The sequence below is a fragment of the Rhinolophus ferrumequinum genome, chromosome 8 (genome assembly GCF_004115265.2).
Source record: "Rhinolophus ferrumequinum isolate MPI-CBG mRhiFer1 chromosome 8, mRhiFer1_v1.p, whole genome shotgun sequence".
Classification (NCBI taxonomy): Eukaryota; Metazoa; Chordata; class Mammalia; order Chiroptera; family Rhinolophidae; genus Rhinolophus; species Rhinolophus ferrumequinum.
This window is the reverse complement of record NC_046291.1, coordinates 39,951,050-39,975,037: the sequence shown is the minus strand read 5'-3', so window position 1 is coordinate 39,975,037 and position 23,988 is coordinate 39,951,050. Positions and strand designations below refer to the sequence as shown.

General features: G+C 31.3%; 1 protein-coding gene across 15 annotated transcripts in view; it reads left to right on the top strand.

Annotated features, from left to right (window-relative positions):
- GULP1 (GULP PTB domain containing engulfment adaptor 1) overlaps window positions 1-23,729 on the top strand; it is a 225,615-nt gene extending 201,886 nt beyond the window's left edge. For 7 of the 15 annotated variants that reach the window (XM_033111304.1, XM_033111311.1, XM_033111308.1 and 4 more), the window contains 4 exons: window positions 10,653-10,874; window positions 12,494-12,632; window positions 15,065-15,159; window positions 21,142-23,729. In XM_033111304.1, coding sequence (XP_032967195.1) covers window positions 10,653-10,874; window positions 12,494-12,632; window positions 15,065-15,159; window positions 21,142-21,213 — 528 coding nt within the window. In that variant the 3' untranslated portion in view covers window positions 21,214-23,729. Of the gene's footprint in view, window positions 1-10,652; window positions 10,875-12,493; window positions 12,633-15,064; window positions 15,160-16,958; window positions 16,970-17,422; window positions 17,436-21,141 lie in introns of those variants that run through there. The other 8 variants (XM_033111312.1, XM_033111306.1, XM_033111313.1 and 5 more) reach the window with 4 other exon arrangements.
- The last annotated feature ends 259 nt before the right edge of the window (window positions 23,730-23,988 follow it).

Below are 23,988 nucleotides of genomic sequence, written 5' to 3'. Positions count from 1 at the left end.
CTGGAAATGGGTCAAAAAACTTTCTTTTCTCTACACTCACACTTTCCCATCTTCTGCACTGAAGCTGTGGGTATTTCCATTGTTCGGTACAAAGTTTGTGATAGTAGAGCCGATGTATTCAAAATGAGAAAGGACGGGAGTGAGGTGACTTTGTTCCCATGTACCTTCGTTATGCACAACAAGGTGCTGGAACATCCTCTTCAAGTTCTGGCTTAATATAATATTCCTTCCTACTTTTTTTTTCCTCTCTCTTCACTACCATTACTATTTGCTTCTTATCAAGGTTATGTTTTTTTTTTCTTCCTACCCCAAAGGGGCACAGCATCATCTCAAATTCCTTTAAACTTTGGTCCCCAAAAATACAGCCACACCCTTTAGGTCTTGTTGAAAATCATTATAAACCATCCTGTGAAACAAACTAGGAATATAAAGATGAATGAAGGGGAAGTTACTTTTTCAAGCAGTTTTAATCAGGTAGTTGCTCATGGAATTCATTGCATATAAAAAGTAGCTTTACTTCAGTCTTCATGTTTACAAAGGAGTAAAATAAGATTTATCACGATTTTGGTTGCGAACGCATAGCTTTTTCATTGTGTATCTTCTGTCTCTAGAAGGAGAACTAAGGTTATCAAATTCAGGGGCATGATTCAGAGGAGCAGAGAGGTTTGGGGCGTGTTGATAAAATGGCACACTCCTCCCTCTTTTATCTCCTGAAAGCAGACACTGCCCTGGAGAAACACTACAGTAACTGGGGAGAAGATGGGTCAGGTTGGGGGTTACGTATGTGCCCTTGTTATGTTGCATGGCTAGTCTACCAAGTCAGCTTCAGAAATGACAAGGGGCAGAAGGAATGAAGACATTATACTTGTCAGTGTCTTTGAGCATGAAAGTCGGTATGTAAATGAACACAGACAGTGAGTATATTCATTTATTCAACAATTCTCATTGGTTGAGTCAGTTATATATAAAAAAAAAAATTACTCAACAGTCAGTTGTTTAAATGGATTGTAATTATTATAGGCATTGTGTTCATCTCAATAGAATGCTTCAAAGACTATAACTAAAAGATTGAATTAAAATAAATAAATTATTTTCTCTAAATCACTCTCTTGCAGTTAATACACGTGTGTAGAAAATTCATTGCATCATTGATCGTTATGTAAACAACTCAACTTATAAATTTGCAATCTATTTATATTCTTTTGTCAGTAGTATCTTTCTCTGTATTTTTTTCTTTTTTAATTAAAAAAAAAAATTATTTGTCTCATAACTTTTCAGCTCCTAATGTTTTATTACATGATTTTTGAAATTGCTGATACACTGGAGGATGTACATCTTTATTAAGATCAAAAAATAGAAATTATTTGATTCTTAAAAGAAAATGAACTCAACATTTTTAAATTGCTAAAAGATATCTGATTAACTCAAATGGTTTTGAAAGTATTGTTATAAGTGTTTATTAACATGTTTTTAAAATTTTTGTGAAGAGAATATCACCAAATATTTTTGCCTTTCATTTTCAATTTTATGTAGCTGTGAAGTAAATTAATATAGCACTAAGTGTATCTGTATTTATTTCACATCTGTTAAAATGAGATCTCGATTTTCTGATATTAAAAATAAACTAAAAGAAATGAAATTCAATTACCTATAATTATTTACTAAGTATGAAATGTTGCCCTGCTTAGCAATATCACTTTGGTGAAGGTTTATTAATAATTCCAACTATTGAAATTTAATTTCAAAAATAGTGAAACTTATAAATAAAATATGAATTTAAAATATAGGTACCCCCTTGCTGAATAGATTGCAATGGGTCTGCAGTAAAGCAAATTTCTGCTAAGTTAGAAATGTTTTATGTTTGTTCTTTCTTATGGAATTTGAACATTAGTTTTACAGGACACATAAACTGGATGCCTAGCACCTTGCAGATTACCATGTCTAGCAAATTTAATGCACAGTGAATACCTGTTGGGTTTACAACTCTGGACATAAGACTGTAGGTTTTGTTTGTTTTGCTTTCAAAGGACTGAAGGATAGGATACTTCAAAATCACTAAAGTTCTCAGCAGTTTGTTTAAAGGATTAGAAGCAGCAATTAATACATTAATTGAAGAAGCATTGAAATAAATTATGAATCCTGATATATTCATACACATTGAAATTACACTATAGATGGGTTCGGTATATACCATTATTAATAATTTGGCGTCAGATTCTCCATGAGAATCTGTGTGTTATGGTCATTCTCTGTGTGTTATGGTCAAAGTAAAACAAAAGGTTTATTTCTAATGTTAACTTTAAAACAGTCTTTTTGGGAAGAGGGAAAAAAGAGAAAAACTAAAGTAGGGATGGAATTTGGGGGCGGGGGGTTCAGGGCATGCGTTAAAAGTAATATAGAAAATGAAAATAGCAAACTGGTATGGATGTTATTCTAATAGTGTGTGATGAAGTGGCAGATAAAGTCAGTTAGAGGAAGCACAAAAATAAGGAGAAACATTTTTGGTAAAATTTGGTTAGATAACTAAAAGATCACAAGCAATCTTTCCTGGCAAGAAGTCCAACATTAAAGTTGAATTTTTGTAACAGAGCAGTGGTTCAAAGGAATCAGATCTTCTAATAAGAAAGTTCAGTTTTACTTAGAGATGTTGATTCTTTTATTCTTTATTAAATCATAGATTAAAAATGTGAGGCCCTGTTGAGTAGAATGTTCCAGATGGAGAACCTTTGTACTTTAAGGAATCACCATGTAGGTGAGAACATAGATGCATTTCTTTACTCTCCTCAGAGACTCCTTAACGAAAGGTTGTTATATTTTAAGTGGTGGCCTGCCAACAACAACTTAGGTGTTGTTAAAGCATGTGAACTGGTCATACTGATTGATTTTAAAGATGCAAAATCAGTAATGTTAGGTTTGAAATTTTAATGAAAATCTTCAAGAATTCTAAAAAGTACTTTTAAGGTTTCATTGTGTAAATTTTAGTTTTGTTTTAACTTTTTCTAGTCCCACCAGGTCATCACTGGTATTTTGAAATTGTATCTTAGTGACGTATCTTATGTGTTATAATGCTTACCACTTTGATTTTCCTTTTCTCACATTTGCCAATTATATACATTTGATACAGTTGTGATCTGTTATGGCAATTTGTAAAATATTTATTGAACATCTAATGTGGCCACATGATGTTTAGGCCCTTGGGTTTTAGCAGTATGTGAATTTCGGCTCTTAAAAAACTTACGTCACATCGGAGAGAGGGAAATGGATAATAAACACATAAATAAATGAATAAGTATATTTAAAAATTCATATCTATTATATGCTATGAATAAAATAAAATAGAGCATAATAGAAGAGAATGAGTGGGAGCTTTTGTTTAGAGGCAGTTATCAGGGAAACCCTTTCTGAGCACATACGGTAGCATTTGAATTGAGACTTGAATGATAAAAAGTTAGTCAATGCAAAGGACTGAAAACAGTATCTTGTACCTGAAAGATAGTGAAAGAACCAAAAAAAGCTGGAAATGACATTGAAGAGAGTCAGGGTCTAGGTTTTATAGAGCCCTGTGTAAAGGTTTTTTTGTTTGGTTTTTAATTGCAGTGATTAAGTCTCTCGAAGATTTTAAACAGGAAATTTGGTGTTCGTTAGGCTGCAGTAAGTATTATAGTATATAAAGAAGCCATAGTGAGGTCCCCAAAACTGGCTACCACACTATTTCAATAGAGTAGAAGAGGAAGAAGGGGAAGTTGATCCAGAATTCCATCAGTTGAGATGATGATTATAGCTTGATTATTGATATATTTTGGAAGTAGAGCTTGTAGGATTTACTGATGGTTTGTTGGGGGCTGTGGAATAAAAGAAGGATCAAGATTGTCTTTCAGGGTTTTATTCTGATCATCTAGATAGTGGTATCACTTTCTGAAATAGACATGACTTGAGGGAGGTGAATGATCGTCAGTATTTCACTTTCACTCATGTTTATTCTGACTACAGGACAGCCAACTGGAGATGTTTATTATATGTTGAATATAGAAATCTGGAATTCAAGGAGGCAGTCTGGGCTTATAGTGTGGTAGTTGAATGAAAAAAGTGTGCCCTTTTTCTTTCATCTTTTGGACTGTTGTTTATTTTTTTAGTTAATACACCCAATATAAATTCGCTCAGTGTAAGTTTATGGAATAGTTTAGTTTTAGCCAAAGAAACCAAAATAAGAGACTTTTTTTTTTTTCACTCGGTATTAAAAGTATCAAATCAAAAGACATTTCTAACTACAAAAAATGTGCATCTTTAATATATATATCCCAAACCCTTTTTCACTTAAAACCAATTTCTCATATATGATGAATGAAGACCACTCCTATTTTTCATTTGCTCATGTATAGACATGCTAGTTTTTTGCTTGTAATTAACAAACAAAATTCTTACATGTCTTCTAAATACCTCTCATGGGTTCAATCATGGGTTCCTTTTCTGCCAAATGAAATAGCCTTTGATAGGACCCATATTACATATCTCTGTATCACACTGAAATTGTGGAAATCTTTTCATTGGTTTTAGAAATTGGGTCTTTATTTACACAATCATTTAGATACACTGAGAAATTTCCGTTACTTGACTGTCCTGTTTGCTTTTTGCTGTGTTCTAGTGGTTTGGCAATAGATTAGAGGTTGGGTTTTCTACCATTTGGTACTTATTATCTAGGAACAATCTGATTTCCATTTATTACATTCACATGGCAGTGATGCCTGTATTTATATTAGAAAAAGGGTTTATTTTGCCCTCCTAGCCTCATGAACGCTTTCAGAAGATTGTTCCATTATAATATGTGGGCATAGTACGTTAAATCAAATTGTCCTTCTTGATTCTTGTATATCTTTAATATATATATCCCAAACCATGGGTGCTTACATTTTACATTTCTGGCTACAGAAGTCTTTAACCAAATCAAACTATTGCCAGGAAGTTAAATGAACAAAATTGTAGTCCTAAGAAATACTGGACTTACTATTGCTGAGTAAAATGAATATCTCCCTTTCAATTAAACCAAGTGATACTGGATAAAATTTTGCCTTTACGTAATCAACTGTGTGGCCACTGATTAGACTTGATAGGACACTTATAACCTAAAGTGTGCATCTCATTACAGGTAAACAAACCTGCCTCTTCATTATCCTCTAGTGTTTTCTCAACTACTTTTTAATTCAATATGGGCAAGACCAGGTTGTGAAAATTCTAAATTACACAACAAGCCAAATGTGAATCTTTAAACAAAGGTGCAAAAATTATAAAATGAACATTGATTCAAGAACACATTTGATGCCCACAAAAAAAAAATGATTACCACTCCACAGCTTCACTTTTATAATTGTTACTTGCATAAAATATGATTCTAAAGAAGTAAACCCTGTCTAATGAGAAAAATATATTCCATTCCAGTTCATTTCTGACCATGAGTACCTTATCAAGTCATTTAATCTCTCCTTATTTTCGTTTTTCTCTTTGAGATATATAGATGATCATATCCATTCAACTTGCAAGATTCTTGTAAGAACGTATAAGTCTTACAACTAAGAGACCAACATATACAAACTCTGGGTTTAAAAATCTGAAAAAAATACATTCATGGTGCTGTAAGTTCAAAATTCTAGAAGTTGTTACTTTTAAAGCTTATTATATAAAAAGTGATGTTGAAAATGTGCCAACAGTGAACTTTAAAAGTATGTGTCAGCATGATAATATAGAAAGTATTGCTAGAACATTTTACATTACCATTATATTTCCCACCTTTAGTTATTATGTACCAGTTTTTCAACTAGAAAAGTTTATTTTAGACATCTATATTTAAAATACAATTATATATCTTTTATTATTTACTTTATAAATTTAATTCTAAGTAGAATGTTGAACCTCTGTTTTAATAATTATGATAAATCATATTTTAACTTTGAAGTTGTTTTACATTTTAAAAGGGTCCTTGGAAGTTTATAGTGCCAAAATAATAGCATAAAATAAAATTTTGGTATCATTCGAATATTTTTCTAGATATTACCACAGAAATGTTTACTGTCTAGTGCATTTTTTTATTTAAATGTATTCAACAATTACTGATAGTATTCAAACCCTAAGACATTTGATCTTTGTTGTCATATTGAGGCAATGCTCAAGGTTGAAATAGTCACCGTTCCCTGAATGCACCAAGCCACTACCTACTGAAAGAAAGAGCTACAAAACTGCAAGAACAGTGAATCTCATTATTAATATGTCTTAATAACCTAACAACTTCTGCATAATTAACATGTAATTGCTGAGCATAGAATTCCTCATTCCTCATTCCTGTTAGTATAATTCACATCCTGTACATCTTGGAAGCATGAGCCTAAGGGATTAAACAGGGGTGCATGAACTTCTGTGGGAAAGTCCAAAATTTTTGGTTTCTAGTCATCTGTCAAAATACTGACAGAAGACTTAAAATAAAAATATCAAGCTGGTTTCATCTAAACTATTTAATTTCTTGAAAAATAAATATCTTCAACCAGCTAAACATGGCAGCTTAAAAATGACTAATTCCTGAACCCTTAAATTTAGAGACACCACTCAAAATATTATTAGTGCCAGAAAAGCCACTGTATGTCATTTAGGTGCTATATTCACATGTTCTTATTCTTATTTAATACACCTAATAGTTTGGTATGGAATTAAAAACTACTGCTGAAATATATTCATGATTTTAAATATGCTGGGCTTAGATTTCATTCTTTGAACAAGTATTTAATTCCCTGACTTAAATAATTTCTAAGTTAGGGGATCACAAATTCAAATGTCAACAGAGTCCAGGCTGTGACATAAATATGCGAAATGGGCATGTGGTAGTAGTAGTGATGAATTGGAAAGCATATACTCAACCGAAGAGGCACAGAAGACACTTAATACTACTGAATTAATTTCATGCATGTCGGTGGGCCCACTTTTTAGATTTTTTTCCTACCCTCTCCACAAAAGCTCTGGATTTTAATGTGCAGTCTCTTAATATTTACCTGCAAGCAACTGATTCAATATTTAAAAAGACCTGTGTGACGCAAAGAAAGAATGTCGGTTGACCAAATCTAAATTACTGATGACACTAAGGAAACCTGTGACACTTAGACAATATGTTAGTCTTAAACTTTAAATACCAAAACTATTGATAGATATTCCTGCTTTGCCATTTTGAAAATGAAAATACCTCTTAATTGGGGTACTTAAATACTTGATTATTTTCATATTGTATACATTTTTCATTTATTTAAGTATGCCTTCTCATAAGAAGCACATGCATAATATTTGTACCATGGTAAAATACTAAAGCATTTTTTTATTAGTTTCATGTGTACAAACCACAGTAATCGTTAGACATTTATCATTTATACCCCTCACAAAGTGATAACTCCCTCCCCCAGTCTACTATCCCTCTGATGTCACATACAGCCATTACATTTCCACTGTCTCTGTTTCTGTTCTTTATGCTGTACTCCACTCCTTGGGACTATATATATAAATATATATATATATATATATATATATATATATATATATATATATATATATATATGAAATTATAGTTGATATTCATTATTATTCAGCTTCAGCTTCAGGTTGTTACAGCACAGTGATCAGGCATCTACAGCATCCCTGAAGTGATCTCCCTAATAAGACAAGTGTCCATCGGATATCCTACAAAATCTTTACAACATTATTGATTATATTCCCCAAATTGACTTTCGTATCCCTGTGGCAATCTTTTGGTTACCGACTGTGCTTTCTAATCCCCTCACCTTCTCCCTTATCCCCACTCCTCCTCCCATCTAGCAACCCTCAGTTTTTCCTCTATGTCTCTGAGACTGTTTCTGATTAGTTCATTCATTTATTCTATTTTTTAGATTCCACATATAAGTGAGATCATATGGTATTTGTCTTTCTCTGTCTGACTTATTTCACTTAGCAGAATGTTCTCTAGGTCCATCCATATCGTGGCAAATGGTAAGATTCGTTCTTCTTTATGGCTGCATAATACTCCATTGTATAAATGTACCACAGTTTCTTAATCCAGTTGTCTACCAATGGGCATTTTGGTTGTTTCCATGTCTTGGCTATTGTGAATAGCTCTGCAGTAAACATAGGGGTGCATAGATTTTTTCGAATTAGCATTTTGGGATTCCCTGGATATATACCCAAGAGTGGAATCACTGGGTCATAAGGTAGTTCCATTTTCAATTTTTTGAGATACCTCCATACTGCTTTCCATAGTGGTTGCACCAATCTGCAATCCCACGAACCGTGCATGAGGGTTCCCTTTTCTCCACATCTTCAGCAGCACTTGTTGTTTGTTGATTGATTGATGATGGCCATTCTGACCAGAGTGAGATGGTATCTCATTGTGGTTTTTATTTGCATTTCTCTAATGATTGGTGAGGTTGAACATTTTTTCATATGCCTGTTTGCCATCTGTATGTCCTCTTTAGAAACATGTCTCTTCATGTCCTCTGCCCACTTTTTAATTAGATTGTTTGTGGGGTTTTTTTGTTTGTTTTTGTTTTTGGTGTTGAGTTGAATGAGTTTTTTATAAATTTTGGATATTAACCCTTTATCAGGTATATCATTGACAGGTATCTTCTCCCATTCAGTAGGCTCCCTTTTTGTTTTATTGATGGTTAGAGCACTTTTAAGTTAGGTTATTTTGGTCTTTCTCTCACTTTATACTGCCTCCTTTGACCCTGCCTCCTTTGACACTCCTTCCAGAAATGTGTAAAGAGGTGTTTCCTAGCTTAAAGACTTCCTTGAAACTTCTTGGTCCTCCTAACTATAATTTTAGTTACAACCTTTCACAATGGGGTTTATCAAAAGTGAGATTTGTGTTTGCTGCCTCAAAGTTCTATTATTAGTGTTCAAAAATCTCTGCAATGTAGTTGAGGAGTCTGGCTCCAGGCCAAATCTTATGTGTGATCTTTCAGGCCCTGTCACAGGCAATAATAAAGGCTTCACCTGGCAAGCCACCCTGTGGAAAGGCGTCTTCTCCACACCAGATGTAGCGCACAGTATGGAGGAGGAGGACTCCGCCCCCTCCACCACCCAGACCTGCAATGCTTTTACCCAGATCTACATTCCTAGCCCAGGTGCCTCCATTCAGACGCCTCCTCATTGGAGGCCCTGGCCAAGGCCTCTCTTGGGTCCTTCTGCTGAAGTAACTATTTGGAAACCTGAAAGACACCTTTCTCCACTAGGACTCAGTGTTTAGTACTTTTCCACTCCTGCCCTTTCCCCTTTCCCTTCCCTTGGCCTGCTGCCCCACCTCATCGAAAAACCTGCAGGAATCTTTTGTCCAGGGCTGTCTCAGCAGAGACAATACCCTACTCTGCACTGATCATTCTGACTTTTGCCCAGTGCCATTCCCTGGGGGAAAATGGGACACCATTGGAGCCAGCATCTTCTGTCTGGGCTCTTCCTCATGTATCACAGTAAATGAATAAAGACTTAATTATTACTTTCATTTTGGCTTGTTGTTTAAATTGACTACTCTGACATCTGGCAGCTCAGCTTTCCCCTGCTCAGCTCTTGACAGTAGCTTTTTCATGGTAGAATGGAAATACTGTGTTTCCCCGAAAATAAGACCTCTCCGGACAATCAACTCTAATGCGTCTTTTGGAGCAAAAATTAATCTAAGACCCGGTCTTATATTATAGTAAAATAAGACCGGGTCTTAGATTAATTTTTGCTCCAAAAGATGCATTAGAACTGATTGTCCGGAGAGGTCTTATTTTTGGGGAAACGGTAGCTTCTAAAAGTCATTCAGACTGATGTTCTGACCCAGTATAGTTTTCTGCTTGCATATTATCTTACTATTTATTATCTCTCTGATTTCTTTACATGCTTGACAACTCCCTCTGCCCATCCCTGAAAAGTCTTACCATTTGGAACTCACTACCTATAGAAAGGACATGATGATTGAAGTCAGTTTGTTTTGAAGTTTGGCTCTGCTTCTTACCTCATGTAGGAATATGTCACATAGAATCTGCAAGCCTTAAGTCCCCTGTCTTTAATATCACAACGGCATAACATTGCTAATACTAATACTTCAAAAGAATGTTTTGAGATTAAATCTAAAATGATTGCTGTAACCCTTTTTGAAAATTCTACAAAGACATAACTTTTTACTAGACTTTACTCCTACTTCAGTGACTGTTTTTTTTTTTTATTATTACTCTCCTTCCTTTTCCCATCTTGTTACACACAGGCTTTCTCCAAAATACATCTTTAGCCTTTCCTCATTTTCCTCTCCATTGTTTTCCTCTCAAGTTCTAATGAATGCAGTATTTTATTTAAAAATATTTTAAAAATTTATTTAAAAATTTTAAAAAATTTACATTTTTTTAAAAATGTAATATTTTAGTAAAACATGGTCAAATTATACAATCCAGAATCTAAGGACTGTCACAATAGGAAAATCTACTCTACTAAACTCTACTAAAACTATTTGTTTTAATTTTAGTAAAGTTATTTTGAAATTACTTATCCTTTTCATAAAATATCACTTTACAAACAAATTTTCATGTATGCTTTTTCTTTCTTTCTCTATGTTTTCTTTCTTCTCCTTAGTATATTTCTCTGTCCTTTCTTTACAGCTGCTGAACAAAATGTCTGATCATGAGCAACACGGGTTTCAGAGATGCTCATCCTCTTTCTGGCGTAGTAGTGATTCATCACCCTCTCTAAATATTTCTTCCATTACTGTAACTCCTGCCAACTCGACTGATTCCAGACTATCATTGGGACTGTTAATACCACCACCTTCTAAATGTGGTCTTCCCAAGCCAGTCAGTGAGAGCAGCATCCCAAGACCTCATGTAATTTGCTAAACAGAAAATTCTTTTTATTATCCCACTTATTTTTTTTTTAATTCTGCCAAAATATACCATTTATAGTCATGAAAAACATCAGGTATTTCTTGAAAAATATGATATGATCTGGGGAATTTGTGTGCCTTTTTTTCTTGCTTTGGTTACCTGATATCAGAGAGTTTCAAGTAGAGTGTGGATGATGTACAAATCCATACAAAGATGAAATAGAACAGGTACTTAAGAAGACCATCAGATATGGCAGTTGGGAAATTAGATCATTGGTGATATTGATAAAAGCAGTTTCAATAGAGTTTAGTTCATAAAGAGCAAAGTCTTGATTGATATGAGTTGAGGATTGAATGAGGTAAAAGTTAGGGCAGGAAATATATTACCTCTTTCAAGGAACTTAACCTTGAAGAAAAGAAAAAGAGATGAGAGTCTAGAAGAGTAAAGAGGAACGGAGTGAAGACATTTTTTGTTTATTTTGTTTTTAACTACAGTTGAGATTTGAGTATCTATATCCTGAGAAGGAAGAAAGATGGAACCAGGGGAGATAGAAGGATGGGGTGATAAGAAGAACAGTATTCCTGAACAGGAGGAAAGTGCTGAGGCACAAAGTTGCCTGGAAGTCTTTGGGTAGTATTTATGACCAATAAAGTAAACAGATAGACAAAGAAAGAGAGATGACAGCAATTTACCTGCATACAAAATTGTAGTAACAATTATATTAATGAAAAATCCATCACTCTTTACACACAAGCAGCCTTATTTTTATTCACTGTCTTAATCATATGTAAATCAGAAAAATAAATGTATTCTGAGAACTGTAGTTTTAATATGAACCACTCTAAGCAATCTCTATTGATATTCTTAAAGGAAAAGCATTTTTTTTCTCACTCACTCTCCTCCAAAATGTGAATTCTTTTTTTAAAAAAAGAATGTGTGTGTGTGTATTTTTTCTTCCCTGAATGACAAAGTGATGATTGTTTCATTCTTATGTAACATTTTGGCCCAAATAACTTAATGATTTTCATGGTATATTTACTGATTCTTAATTTATTTCACAAGGTAGCTATTATAGAAATTTAATGAAATCTTATCAAGGAATAAAAGACACTGCAAGGAATCTAATAGTTGGCTGTCACTGTAGTTATAAATACAAATTAAAATGTACTCTTTAAAATTTTTTTAAATTGTCAATTGCATTTGAACAGTTACATTAAAAAGGTGCATCACTTATGTTCAATTATTTTTATTTAAAACTTTTGCAATATGTAGTACTGAAATCATGTTTTATATAGTTTCTAACATTTTCAATTCTCTGATACAGATGGCAATTATTTCTAGACATACAAAAAAATCCAATATGTCTTATCTATCTATCTAGAATAGTATCATCACCACGTTTGCCATTATCTTTGAGAACATTTTTGCAGACATTTTCTATTGCTTTCTTACCAATGAGTATTTAGCCTAATCGATCGAACAATATGATATTGCCAATATTCAACTATTTTTGATTCAACTGAATTTGTTGTTTATATGTTTTATATGTATATGAAATATTTATCATTATAATGTATCTACAGGAAATACTACCCTAATTCATATTATCTTCATTGCAGGCAGGCAGTGTGACACCTAAGTCACCCTCCACTGACATCTTTGATATGATTCCATTTTCTCCAATATCACACCAGTCTTCAATACCTACTCGCAATGGCACACAACCACCTCCAGTACCTAGTAGATCTACCGAGATTAGTAAGCTTTCTAAACAAATCAATATTCTCTACTGCATTTGTGTGCCTTTTAAATGTTTAGTTAATACTTTACTTGAAAATATATATCTTAACAAACTCCCTAAAAAGGTTTAATTACTAAACCATTATGATTATATATATGTACCAAATCAGTTAATTATATTTTACTTTATAATTCAGAGTATACTACTAAAGACATCACTATTTGCATTTGAAACTGTTTTGAAAAAGTTTGGTTTAGAATTATTTACATTTTAATACAAAGCACTTATTATATTTTTATTGTGCTTGGGGTTATATTTTTAATGTTTTAATTTAATGATTAAAAACAACTCTTATGATAATTATTTTAATGATTTTTGGCATGTTTGATAGAGCTCAGTTTAAATTTTTGGTTATGAAGTGTCTGGATAGTCTTAGTTGAAGAAATACATAAATCTATGAATTCCATGATTTATTTATTAACCCTTTATAAGTAAGTGTTCTTTCTTTGATATCTAAAATGTTACAAATGCATTGCTTTTCTGATTTACTTTCTGTATATCTAGAAGAAACATAAAAGTCTCTTTTTGATGAATTAGAAAACATCCAACAGATTGCTCACTGTCAATATCTGGACTGTATTTTGGTCTGTGCCCTATCACAGAATCTGAAAGAATGGTTCACAATGCCATGATCAATCATGATATCCAAAAGGAAACTAAAGAGAGTTTTACATTTCAAGCTTTATTGCATTCTCTATGGTTCACATTAAGACATTTTCCATATAACTCTGAAGTTCTAGCTTAAGGCTTTAAAGCCTGTCAAGTCTTTATAGTTGATTTGTTTCCCCCTGTGGAACTTATTTGCACATGTTAAGTATTCATTTAAATTTTAGAGGACTAATTTGTAAATACAAAGTAATAACATTAGTAACTTTAAAAATCAGTTTACAAAAATATTCAACACTTTACATAAATTGAAATTTATATTTAAATCCCTCTGAATATATTTTGTGCCAATGCAATGCAAAATTAAGGAAATATTCTATGATAAAAAAACACACGTCATAGTGTGTTTTTAGAAAATGTTGCCTGATATCCTAATTTTATGTCCTTATAAGTGTCTCACATCTGTTTGTTTATTGCTGTTTTTTACTTTCTTGGACTTCAACATTAATTTATTCATCCATTTATTTAATTCAATGGGCATTTGTTTAGCATATGCACTAGATTTGGGTTGCATGCTGGAATATGAAATATAAGTTTGCAACGTATCCACAATAGAGGATTTTAATCCAAGTTGAAATATAAATTGAGAAGAGTGAATAGATTTTGATATTTAGAAGGAATATTAGGATGATGACTGAGAGTTCAAAATAAATTATTATTCAGGATTTCGGACCAAATGTCATTAATGGGAAACTAGAGACAGAGAAGGAAAAAGTACTGTATTTTGCCGAGTACAATGTGCACTTTTTTGCCCAAATTTGTGAAGGAATATTAAGGATGCACATAACACATGGGTAGTACTAATTCCGTATCTATATAAATATTTTTACTTCTTTTGTTTATGCTTGTGAATTAAACATGTGACTCTAGAAATCAATAACGATATCTGTATGCAAAATAATACCCTGGAATATGATCATCGGTTTTGTTGAACTTACAATGAACTTGCAACAAGGAAGAGTTCTTGGCCTTCTATGATGCGTAAATATCCATAAATATCGTAAATTTGTTACCGGTACATAAAATTTCTTGTACCTTGTATCTTTTTCGTGTGTTTTGTAATTATTTGATACATAAAATTTTTTGTATCATAATATGTTAAAAAATAAGTGTTAAAATTCCTTTATAATACAAAAAACAAATAACTAAATGTAAACAAATAGAAATTTGAATTTAAAAAATTAAAACAAAAGATTTTTTTCCCTGAAAGTTAGGGCCAAAAAAGTGGATGCACATTATACATGGGAGTGCATTATACATGCCAAAATATGGCAATGAGTTCTCTTTTAGACATTGAGGAGTTTGAAATACCTTTGGAAAATCTAGGCAGATGATCAAATGGTTTTATGGGATTTATTAATAAGAAACTGAAATGATATCTTGCTACATTTTTTAATGTTTACCTTTCCTGAGTACCAAAGTTTAGGAAATGCAGCAATATATCAATAGATAGATAGATAGATAGATAGATAGATAGATAGATAGATAGATAAGATAGATAGACATGGAGTCCTGGTTACCTCTATATTATCTATGCTATATCTATACTAAAAATTTAGGGACAAATTGTTCAACTCAATTTTAATTGTCAAATAGTATTAAACTCTAATCCAGTGGGTTTTAGTAATGGGACTTTTTATTTAAATGAAACCTTAAATTTATTCTGTTCATTTATTTTTCATTCACTTATTTTTTATTTACTAAATTATTTTCTTCCATTTAGAACGGGACCTGTTTGGAGCAGAACCTTTTGACCCATTTAACTGTGGAGCAGGGGATTTCCCTCCAGATATTCAATCAAAATTAGATGAAATGCAGGTAACTATTTATCAGATTGACCCATAAATGTTTTTTTCTTTTTAATATAGGATGTTAAACCCAAACTACCCTTTCTTTGAGTTATTCTCACTATTAAAAGTTACTTAAAATAATTATTTTAAAATAATAATATACATTTAGTACTAAAACTACTCATGCATATGCTAAGGGTAAGGTTTTGTTTTGTTCTTAGTGGTACAATTTACAATGGCAATAGGTGGTTCAATTTTTTTAATATAAAATTGCAGAGAAAGATTCTAATGGCTCATTATTTTGAAATCCAAGAATTAAAATGTCATTACACTAGGTTTATAAGATTTGAGCTGAATCTTAACAATTATGAACTTCAAAATTGTGAATGGGTAGATGAAGGAAAATCTTTGTAAGACTAAAATCGGTCTCTCTTAAAGGAAGCATTGTGGCTATAGTTCATAACTAGAGTTTGTCACCCAGTGACAAGTTCTTTAGGAATTTGGTTCAGTTGGATTTTCATTTCTTTCTCTCCTTTTTATTTTTCAATTCTGAATTGTTTTGGAAGTTTGAAGATACTGGTTTTAAGAGCTTTATAAAATGAGCGATTAATAAGTAGTCTTATAAACTCTAGAATAAAGTCTTCTGTGTATATTTCCCCTTTACATTTTGGTGAAATTATTATAGCCTAGTTTTTATCAAAGACTACATATAGTAGAATGCAGGCAGAGACAATTTATATGCAGCTGATTGAGAAGAGGTATAGAGAGGAGTCATTTCTATTTATTAGGCCTGGGTTAATACTCTCTATGCTTCATTTACCAGGAAAAAAAAAATAATAATACTGGTTGTATTCGGACCTTCTAACACTAGTAAAGCACTCCTTCCTAGAAAGATAATATCAATACCCTTCTGCTCATTTTGGACTGCAGCTATAAAGCAGTCTTATTTTCTAGGTATAATGTGATTTTTCTTATTGTTCTAGATATAATAAAGCCTGCACTTTAAAAGTTGGATTATTTAACATATGCCTTGAGATTTTTAAAGAATATGTTAAAATAATATTTCTCCAATTGAGTGATTCATATGAAAAATTAATTTAAATCTTCAATATTGATCTAAATTGTTATAACTCTTCTTAAATATGTACAACAAATTATAAACAACTTATCCTTGAAGATCTTATACAAATATTAATTCAAAAAATAACAAATTAAATAAAAGCAAAATCGTAACACCTAATAAATTCAAATTCAGAATTTTAATATAACAGCATGGATGAAGTTATTTGGCTGAGACTAAAACCACCAATAACAAACTTTTGTTGATTTCAGCATGTATTCTGTTTCATAAGGTAGTTTCTCCACCTCTTTGCTATATTTCAAATACTATGAAACTTGCACTAAAATAGTGCGTGATAATTCAGCAGGAAAGCTTTATTTCTTGCATATGAAATCAATTGCTTTCTTTTTTTTATTGGTTTTACCAAATAGGTTTATACTACTTGGGACTAATGCTTTCGTAAGGACAAATATAAATACACGCACTGATGTGTTAGTGTTTGTTTTCAAATGTTATACAAATCGTAGAGTACTTTTCTATTAATGTGTTACAGGTTTTCACAAAATTGTAAATTTTTCTATAGATTTTTAAAGAATAAGTCTACATCTTTAGATTTTTGTACGTTCCCACTTTTATATTGGAATGATTTAGTGATGTATTAGTCAAATAATGTTAGGCTGTGTTATTTTTGCTTTTATTTTAGTTTTTGCCATTTCTAATATTTTCTTAATGTCTTTTTCATTCTTTTCTGCTTTCATGGTGGGTAGCGCCAGAGATGGTTGGTATATTGTTTTCATAATAATTTTAAACAACTTACAACTTCTTAAAGCTAAAACCTTAATATTTGCATGCTTGAGTAAATATTCAAACAGCAGTTTCATATGGATTTGTCTATGACTTATTAGTTGTGTTTAAAGAGATTTTATAACCCATATTTTAAGGTTATTTTTTCAATGACAGTCGCTTTTACATTGTCTGCTTCATTACTTATCTGTTTCTTCGAGTCTAGGATTTATTTGCAAGGTTACTTAAGTAAAATAATATTTTCACCTAAAGTCTATGATGACTTTTGTTATTAATCTTGTTGGCCTAATTAATCTAATGCACACATTTAGCTACTATTTTTAATGTTGCATAGAATGTAAAAACGTTATACATTATAATGAGGAGTATAAACCATATTGAGTTAATAAGCGTAGTGAGATATTTGGTTTTTCTTTTTCATTTACAGAGGAAATCACAGAACTATCTCTGGAACATATATTTTAAGTAGAAATGCTCAGCTATATTTCATTATAAAATGCTATAAAATCAGGTATTTACTTGAAATCAATAATTTAGTTTTTTCATTTGACATAATTTAAAACTTCTGGGTACATGTAACCGACAGGCAAATCAGTGTAATAGTATTGATAGCCCAGAAGTATACCTTATAAGTTATAATAATTTAATAATTAAAAAAGAAGCATGGTAAGTCATGAATGGTGAAAGAATTATGTATTAAGTGGTGTTAAGTCAACTGGTTAATAATTTTGGAGAAAATCAATGTACAGCTCAAAGTTACAGTAAATATTCAAATAAATTTAAGAAGTATTAGGCAGTTTAAAATATTTGAAATATAAGTGAATATTATCAGAGTTTTTACTTGGAGCGAAAATTTTATAAGGGCATATTTTTATATGGACATATAGTATGGAAGAACTTATAAAGTTCTTTTTAATTTTTTCTTTAAAAATATATAAATATATCACATATATATTATTAAAATAAGTAGACAAATGATTAGGAAACAACAATCATCAGACAAATTAAAAAACAAAACAGTAGTTCACAAAAGACCACAAGTGGTTAATGTACATGTAGATATGTTCAGTCTAAGAAAAGAAAACATGCAAATTAAGTAAAGAACTATAAATGTTTTTGATCTAGCAAATTACAAATATTTTCTTACTAATAATCAATACTAATGCAAGTGTGACAAAACAAGCACTTTAAATCATTCCTGAGCAGGGGTCAGTTCATAGCATTTCTTTGGAGTGTAATCTATTATTAATACTTGCATTTCTATTTTTCATCAAAAATTAATACAATCTATGCTGAACAGAAAATAATTATAAATGTGAAAAATCTCTATTAAAAATCCAGTCAACCTTAAAAGTAATCGCAAAATACTGGAAACAATTAAATCATATTAAAAATTAGAATATTACATAGTTATTAAATTAATTTTAAGGGAATTCAAAATAATATAGAGTTTGTTCTGCTATGATTAAAAATAGAAAATTATATATAATACATGTAATACATTAAATAGAATGTTCTATATAATATAGTGTTCTTTATATTATCAAGCTGTTTTAAAAATGTGTACGTAGAAAAAAGAAGACGACTCAAAGGACCTAGCTAGCTCAACATGTTCACAATTTTTACATGTGAATTGTTTTTCCTTTTTTGATATGCTTTTCTCCCTATTTCAAAATAAGAAAACGTAATTAGCCAAAATATTTCATACAAAAAACAATAATAATAATAATAAAATCATTTTTGTGTGATTTTAGTTTATGATAATTTCCATCACTACATAAATTAAAGCCTCATTTTTATTCAAAAGTTTGAATAACTAGGGGATATGAAAATCTTAGATGGATTCAGAGCCCATTAAATCACAATTTACAAAATGGGACCTAGGAGGGAAGATCAGAAAAATATATGGAAAATTTTTTCCTAGGAGGAAGAAAACCAAGGGGGCAGAAATAATGTATCTTTAATTGGGATAATTAAATTAATCTCAGGGGATTCCAAAAAGATCATTATAAAATCACCCTGGAGATAATCTTGTAAGTGATAAACAAACTTTTTTTTTAATTGAAATAGTGATAGAGCACTATGTTACTTTGATTGCTATACAGCCTTTTAAATACTGGCAATACATTGATAAATAGTATTTTTAGGGTCATTGAAGTGATACTGGTTTAACTTCCAATGAACTGTCAAAATGTGAAATATGTATGGCAAAATGTATGGTATCAAACCTTTCCAAAGGTAATATATATCCTAGCTATCAAATCTGTCAGTCTATCTATCTATCTATCTATCTATCTATCTATCTATCTATCTACCTATCTATCACTAGATGACATAATGAAAACATCCTCATATATTCAAGTAAAATATTTAAAAAACAGTTTATTTACAATATTTTCAGCTTCAGTTATAGACTTTTCTAAGTATTTGGCAGCTATTTTAAAAATAAGCATAAATATAGCAAAAAATATTCTTGTGATAAAACAGTCTTTTAAAAAATAATAGTAAGTACTCAGATTTTTACTCAATCAAATGTAATTTGTATTCCAAGTACTTGGAAGAAATCTTGAAAAATCTTTACAGTGATGGCATTGCTATATAGTCTCTTTGCTATAAATAAAATGAAGAGCAGTCTCTGCACATTACTAGAGAATAAGGTGTGGCTTGAAGTTTTATGACAACCTTCTTCCTCTGCATGATGTTTACACTGGGTTTGTAATAACATACGTACATTTCGATACCTCTTCTAAATGAAAGTAATTTGGGGAAATGCAAATGATACACAGGTGGCTAACACACATATAGATAGTCCCATTAAATTAAACACACAAAGCAGACGGGACAGAAGCCTTATTTTTGAGAAACATTTTCTTTTCCTTGGGAATAGGCTGCTGTCTACATTTCATTTGCCAAAAATGTGTCACATGGCCACCCCAAACTACAGATTATTCCCTAAACAAAATTTCAGTTCCGTTCATTATAAAGAAAGGTAGAAATAGTTAAGGAGATGATAGATAGATGGATGGATGGATGGATGGATGGATGGATGGATGGATGGATGGATGGATAGATAGATAGATAGATGATAGATTATATCTTTATCTATAGATGTGTATTTATCTGTCCAGAAGGAGAGAGAGAGAAAGAGAGAGAGAGAGACAGCCACACCAATTCTACAAGGAAACCTAAAATCTGGCCCCATTCAATTCCATTTTTCTTTGCTTTTCATCTCTTCTTTATGGACCAGTGTGCAAAGATTTAAAGGCAAATGTGTGGATGGAGAGAGGTGTTAAGACTGAAGATAGCCCATAGTTCAATTACCTACCTTATGCAAAAAAAGAAGAGAACTTGGAATAGAGAAGGGCAAATTTTTTCTTCCCCCACTAACTTTTAACTCAAAATCTTAGGCGTAAAAAAACCAAAAACAATCTTTCACAGTTATTGTGTACTTGTTCTCAATAAATCAAAGCCAACTTAATTTCCAAAAACTTCTAAAATATACTAGTTGGAGTGGCATTCAAAGCAACAGCTTGCAGCTACAAGCAACTGCAGGACTAGTAAAAGGAAGCTTTCTCCATAGCAAAGGGGTCTGCAGTTCTGTGTTCCATGTAGTATATGGCTTTGCGTTTACTCAATGTATTTTACCAAGCTCTGGACAGTGGTAACCAGGAAGAAAAGATGGAAACTGGTAGGCTATCTTCAGCTGTTCATCAATTTGAGTTATCTCACTTGTATTTAAATATTATTTATATTTAAATAGTGATCCTTAAAGCCAACAGAGGGATTTAAGAATGACAGACTTTACTGAAAAAGAAACGTTTAAATCTTAAAACTACCTACTTCCATATATTTCTGTTTTATTTTGTCTCTCATTCATGCTCACCTCACATATATTTAAAACATTTAAAATGTTAATGGATATCGTGCTTGCTTCAGCAGCACATATACTAAAATGTTAATGGATATAAAGATCTGCCCGGGGTGTACACATATATTTGACAAGCCAACATTTGACATTTAATTATTTTTGAGTCGATCAAAGCATGAATATTTCAACCTCTGTTCCTAGTCTCTTCAATTTACTAATTTTTTTTCCTTTTTGGTCATGAGCATTTCCTATTTTAATGATTTTACTCTGTTTTACAGGAGGGGTTCAAAATGGGACTAACTCTCGAAGGCACAGTATTTTGTCTCGACCCATTAGACAGCAGGTGCTGATGTCAAGAACAAGAGGTCCTTATTCGTGTTAAATTTATTTTATCTACATATATATCATTCATTATTACTTTATGACAGGTATTATACATGTGCCAATATATATTTTTAATATCTTCAGTGTCTGAAAATTCTTTTAGTAAAATTTCCTCATTCACTGTTGCTCTGTAACATTTTCTTTTAAAAACCACTCAGTGTAAAGCATACTTTTATGTTCCTTTCTAGTTATTTTGTAGAAGAATTTGTAATCGAAAGACAAATTATCCAAATATCTGCCTTGTGTCTAAATAGTTAGCTTCTTGAAATTTGTGTTCATACTCCAGGCTGCTAGTTTAGTTTTGATTTCCCAAAAACCATACCTTAATGATACCTTTCAAAGTCCTAAAGAGATATACCAATGCCAAACTAAATACTATATTCAAGCTAATAAACATTTACCATTCATTGGACCGATGTCATTTTATGTATGAAATCTGGTTCGTATCATTGGGAAAATGTAAACTTTGACTATAATGTCACCAGGTCATTTTTAGCAGGTGAAATAACAAAAATATAAATTTTAATAATAATTAAACCAAATGTATTTAGAGTATTAGTAAATGCATGGTAATAATGTTAGTTATTATCAGTTATACTCTAAATATTTTATTTATTTCATAAGTAAATATTGTGGGGAAAAATGAAAATTTGCTATTTACAAAACACAAAATTTAATTTCTAATGAGATAATTTACATTACTAAACGTACAACATCTAATCTGATGTTTTCTTTAAAAAAAAAGCATTTGAAATATATGCTGTCTATAATTGCGATGTCTGTTACCCATATTTACATTACCAAATATATTTTTTTCTCAAATATTGTGATGCCCCGTTGGTTTTGCTACTTTAAAATGTACAGATACTATTCTTTATGAATCATCAATATTATTTAATAAATTTAATATTTGTTATTGCTGAAGTTAGAATCTCATTTTTCACAAAAATCAAGTTGTTGCTCTCTTTAGTCTTTAACAGTAATTTTTACTGAGTGCAACAAAAATTTATGGTCAAAATTTATAATTCGGTTCATCACATTTAAAAAAAATAATGAGTGTTTAGATTGGGGATAGGTCTCAAAAATAGATTTTTTTCTTTAATTTTACTCATGGGAATTTTTCTTCAAGTGCTAAAGGTACATTTTCACTAGGAAAAGAAATGAAATAGCTTATGCAATATTATATTTGTATGTATCTCCATAATGTACTATGGTATATATAAGCCTTCTTGTTTGTTTTCTGTTATCTGCTAAGTTGTACCTTAATTAGATGGTAGTATATGTTTCATAAAAAAGAGTCTTTATAATTCTGTTTGTCATATAGTATTTTGGAATTTGTATAATGAGGATGTTTAGAAGCCGTATCAATGGCCTTTTTTTAACAGATAGAATTTGTATTTTTATTGTACTTTGAAAAGCTTTATGTAATAGGCATATACTTAGTGGCCATTTATTATCAATGGTAACACAATAGAGTACTAAGATGGTATTTGCACATGTTACTTTACCAATTTTTAATGGTAATCAATTCTGCTACTGGCATGATTACATAGTACATAATTATGAACATTTATTTCACCAGTGCATTTTTATGAAGATCCAGTTGAAAATTGTATTTCTATGTTAACTCAAAGATATGTTTGATTTTGCTGAGAATAAATGATTTTAAATAAATTGTATAATTTACTCATTAAACAATCTTTAGTTAATTTAGACACATTCTGAAGCTAATTACATGTCAGACTTTTCTGGTCATAAATTGGAGCCAAAAGAAAGAAAGAGAGAGGGAAAGAGAAAAAGAAAGAAAGGGCTTTAACTTTATTTCTTACAGCCCACACACATTTCAGTCTTATGAGCAAATACCATTCAGTTGTGAAAACAATGGACTTGATCCTGCTGGTAAGAGAAGTCATAGTTTGGTTCCTTTCACCAGAAGCATCTGGTGCAATAATGGAATTATGTAAATACATTTTTTTCTAAATTGAGAGCTTTTTTAGCCTAGTAATAATGCAAAGTGTGTTTTGGCTGCTAGTCTTTAAAAGGTAGACTTGATAATAGGACTTGAGTTGTGGCTAATTCAAATACCACGAAGTTTTGAACCTATTCAAAACACAATGTTAACTATTTTTAAAGATACACAGGACTCACACTCACTGTCTTTGCCAACCAATGAATAATTCATCCCTCTATTCAATAAAATTTATTTATTACTCTATGTGAATAGCATGTATTATGTGGATAAGAAAACGTCTAGTAAGTTTGCTAACAGACATTGTTAAATTGAAGTTGACAGTATTCCTGTCTTCAATTAGTTTATTGTCGGAAAGGAAAAGTAAGGAAAATAAATGAATTAATAAATCAAAACCAATACATATTAAAGTACTCCATGAGCCAAATACTTCCCCAAGAACATTTTCACTTTTGATACCTAGCACTGGTTTGTGTCCACAATGTTACTTAGCCAGTGTGAAGCTTATCAGAACAAGCCAATGACAATAATTTTTTTCATCTCTTCTTGTTTCTTGTGTTTTGGATTTGAAATTTTTTCAAAGAATTTAATCACATTATGGTAATACATTTTTAGATATAATTTCTGATAAATTTCATGTAGTTGCATTTCTAAATACTGACTTTTGTTTCTCTTTTAGATGTTACTTAACATAATCATGAAAAAAACTGGCTGTTAATATTTTTCTGTTCAGTGTTTCCTTCTGTACTTCCAAATTCAAATATATTCATGA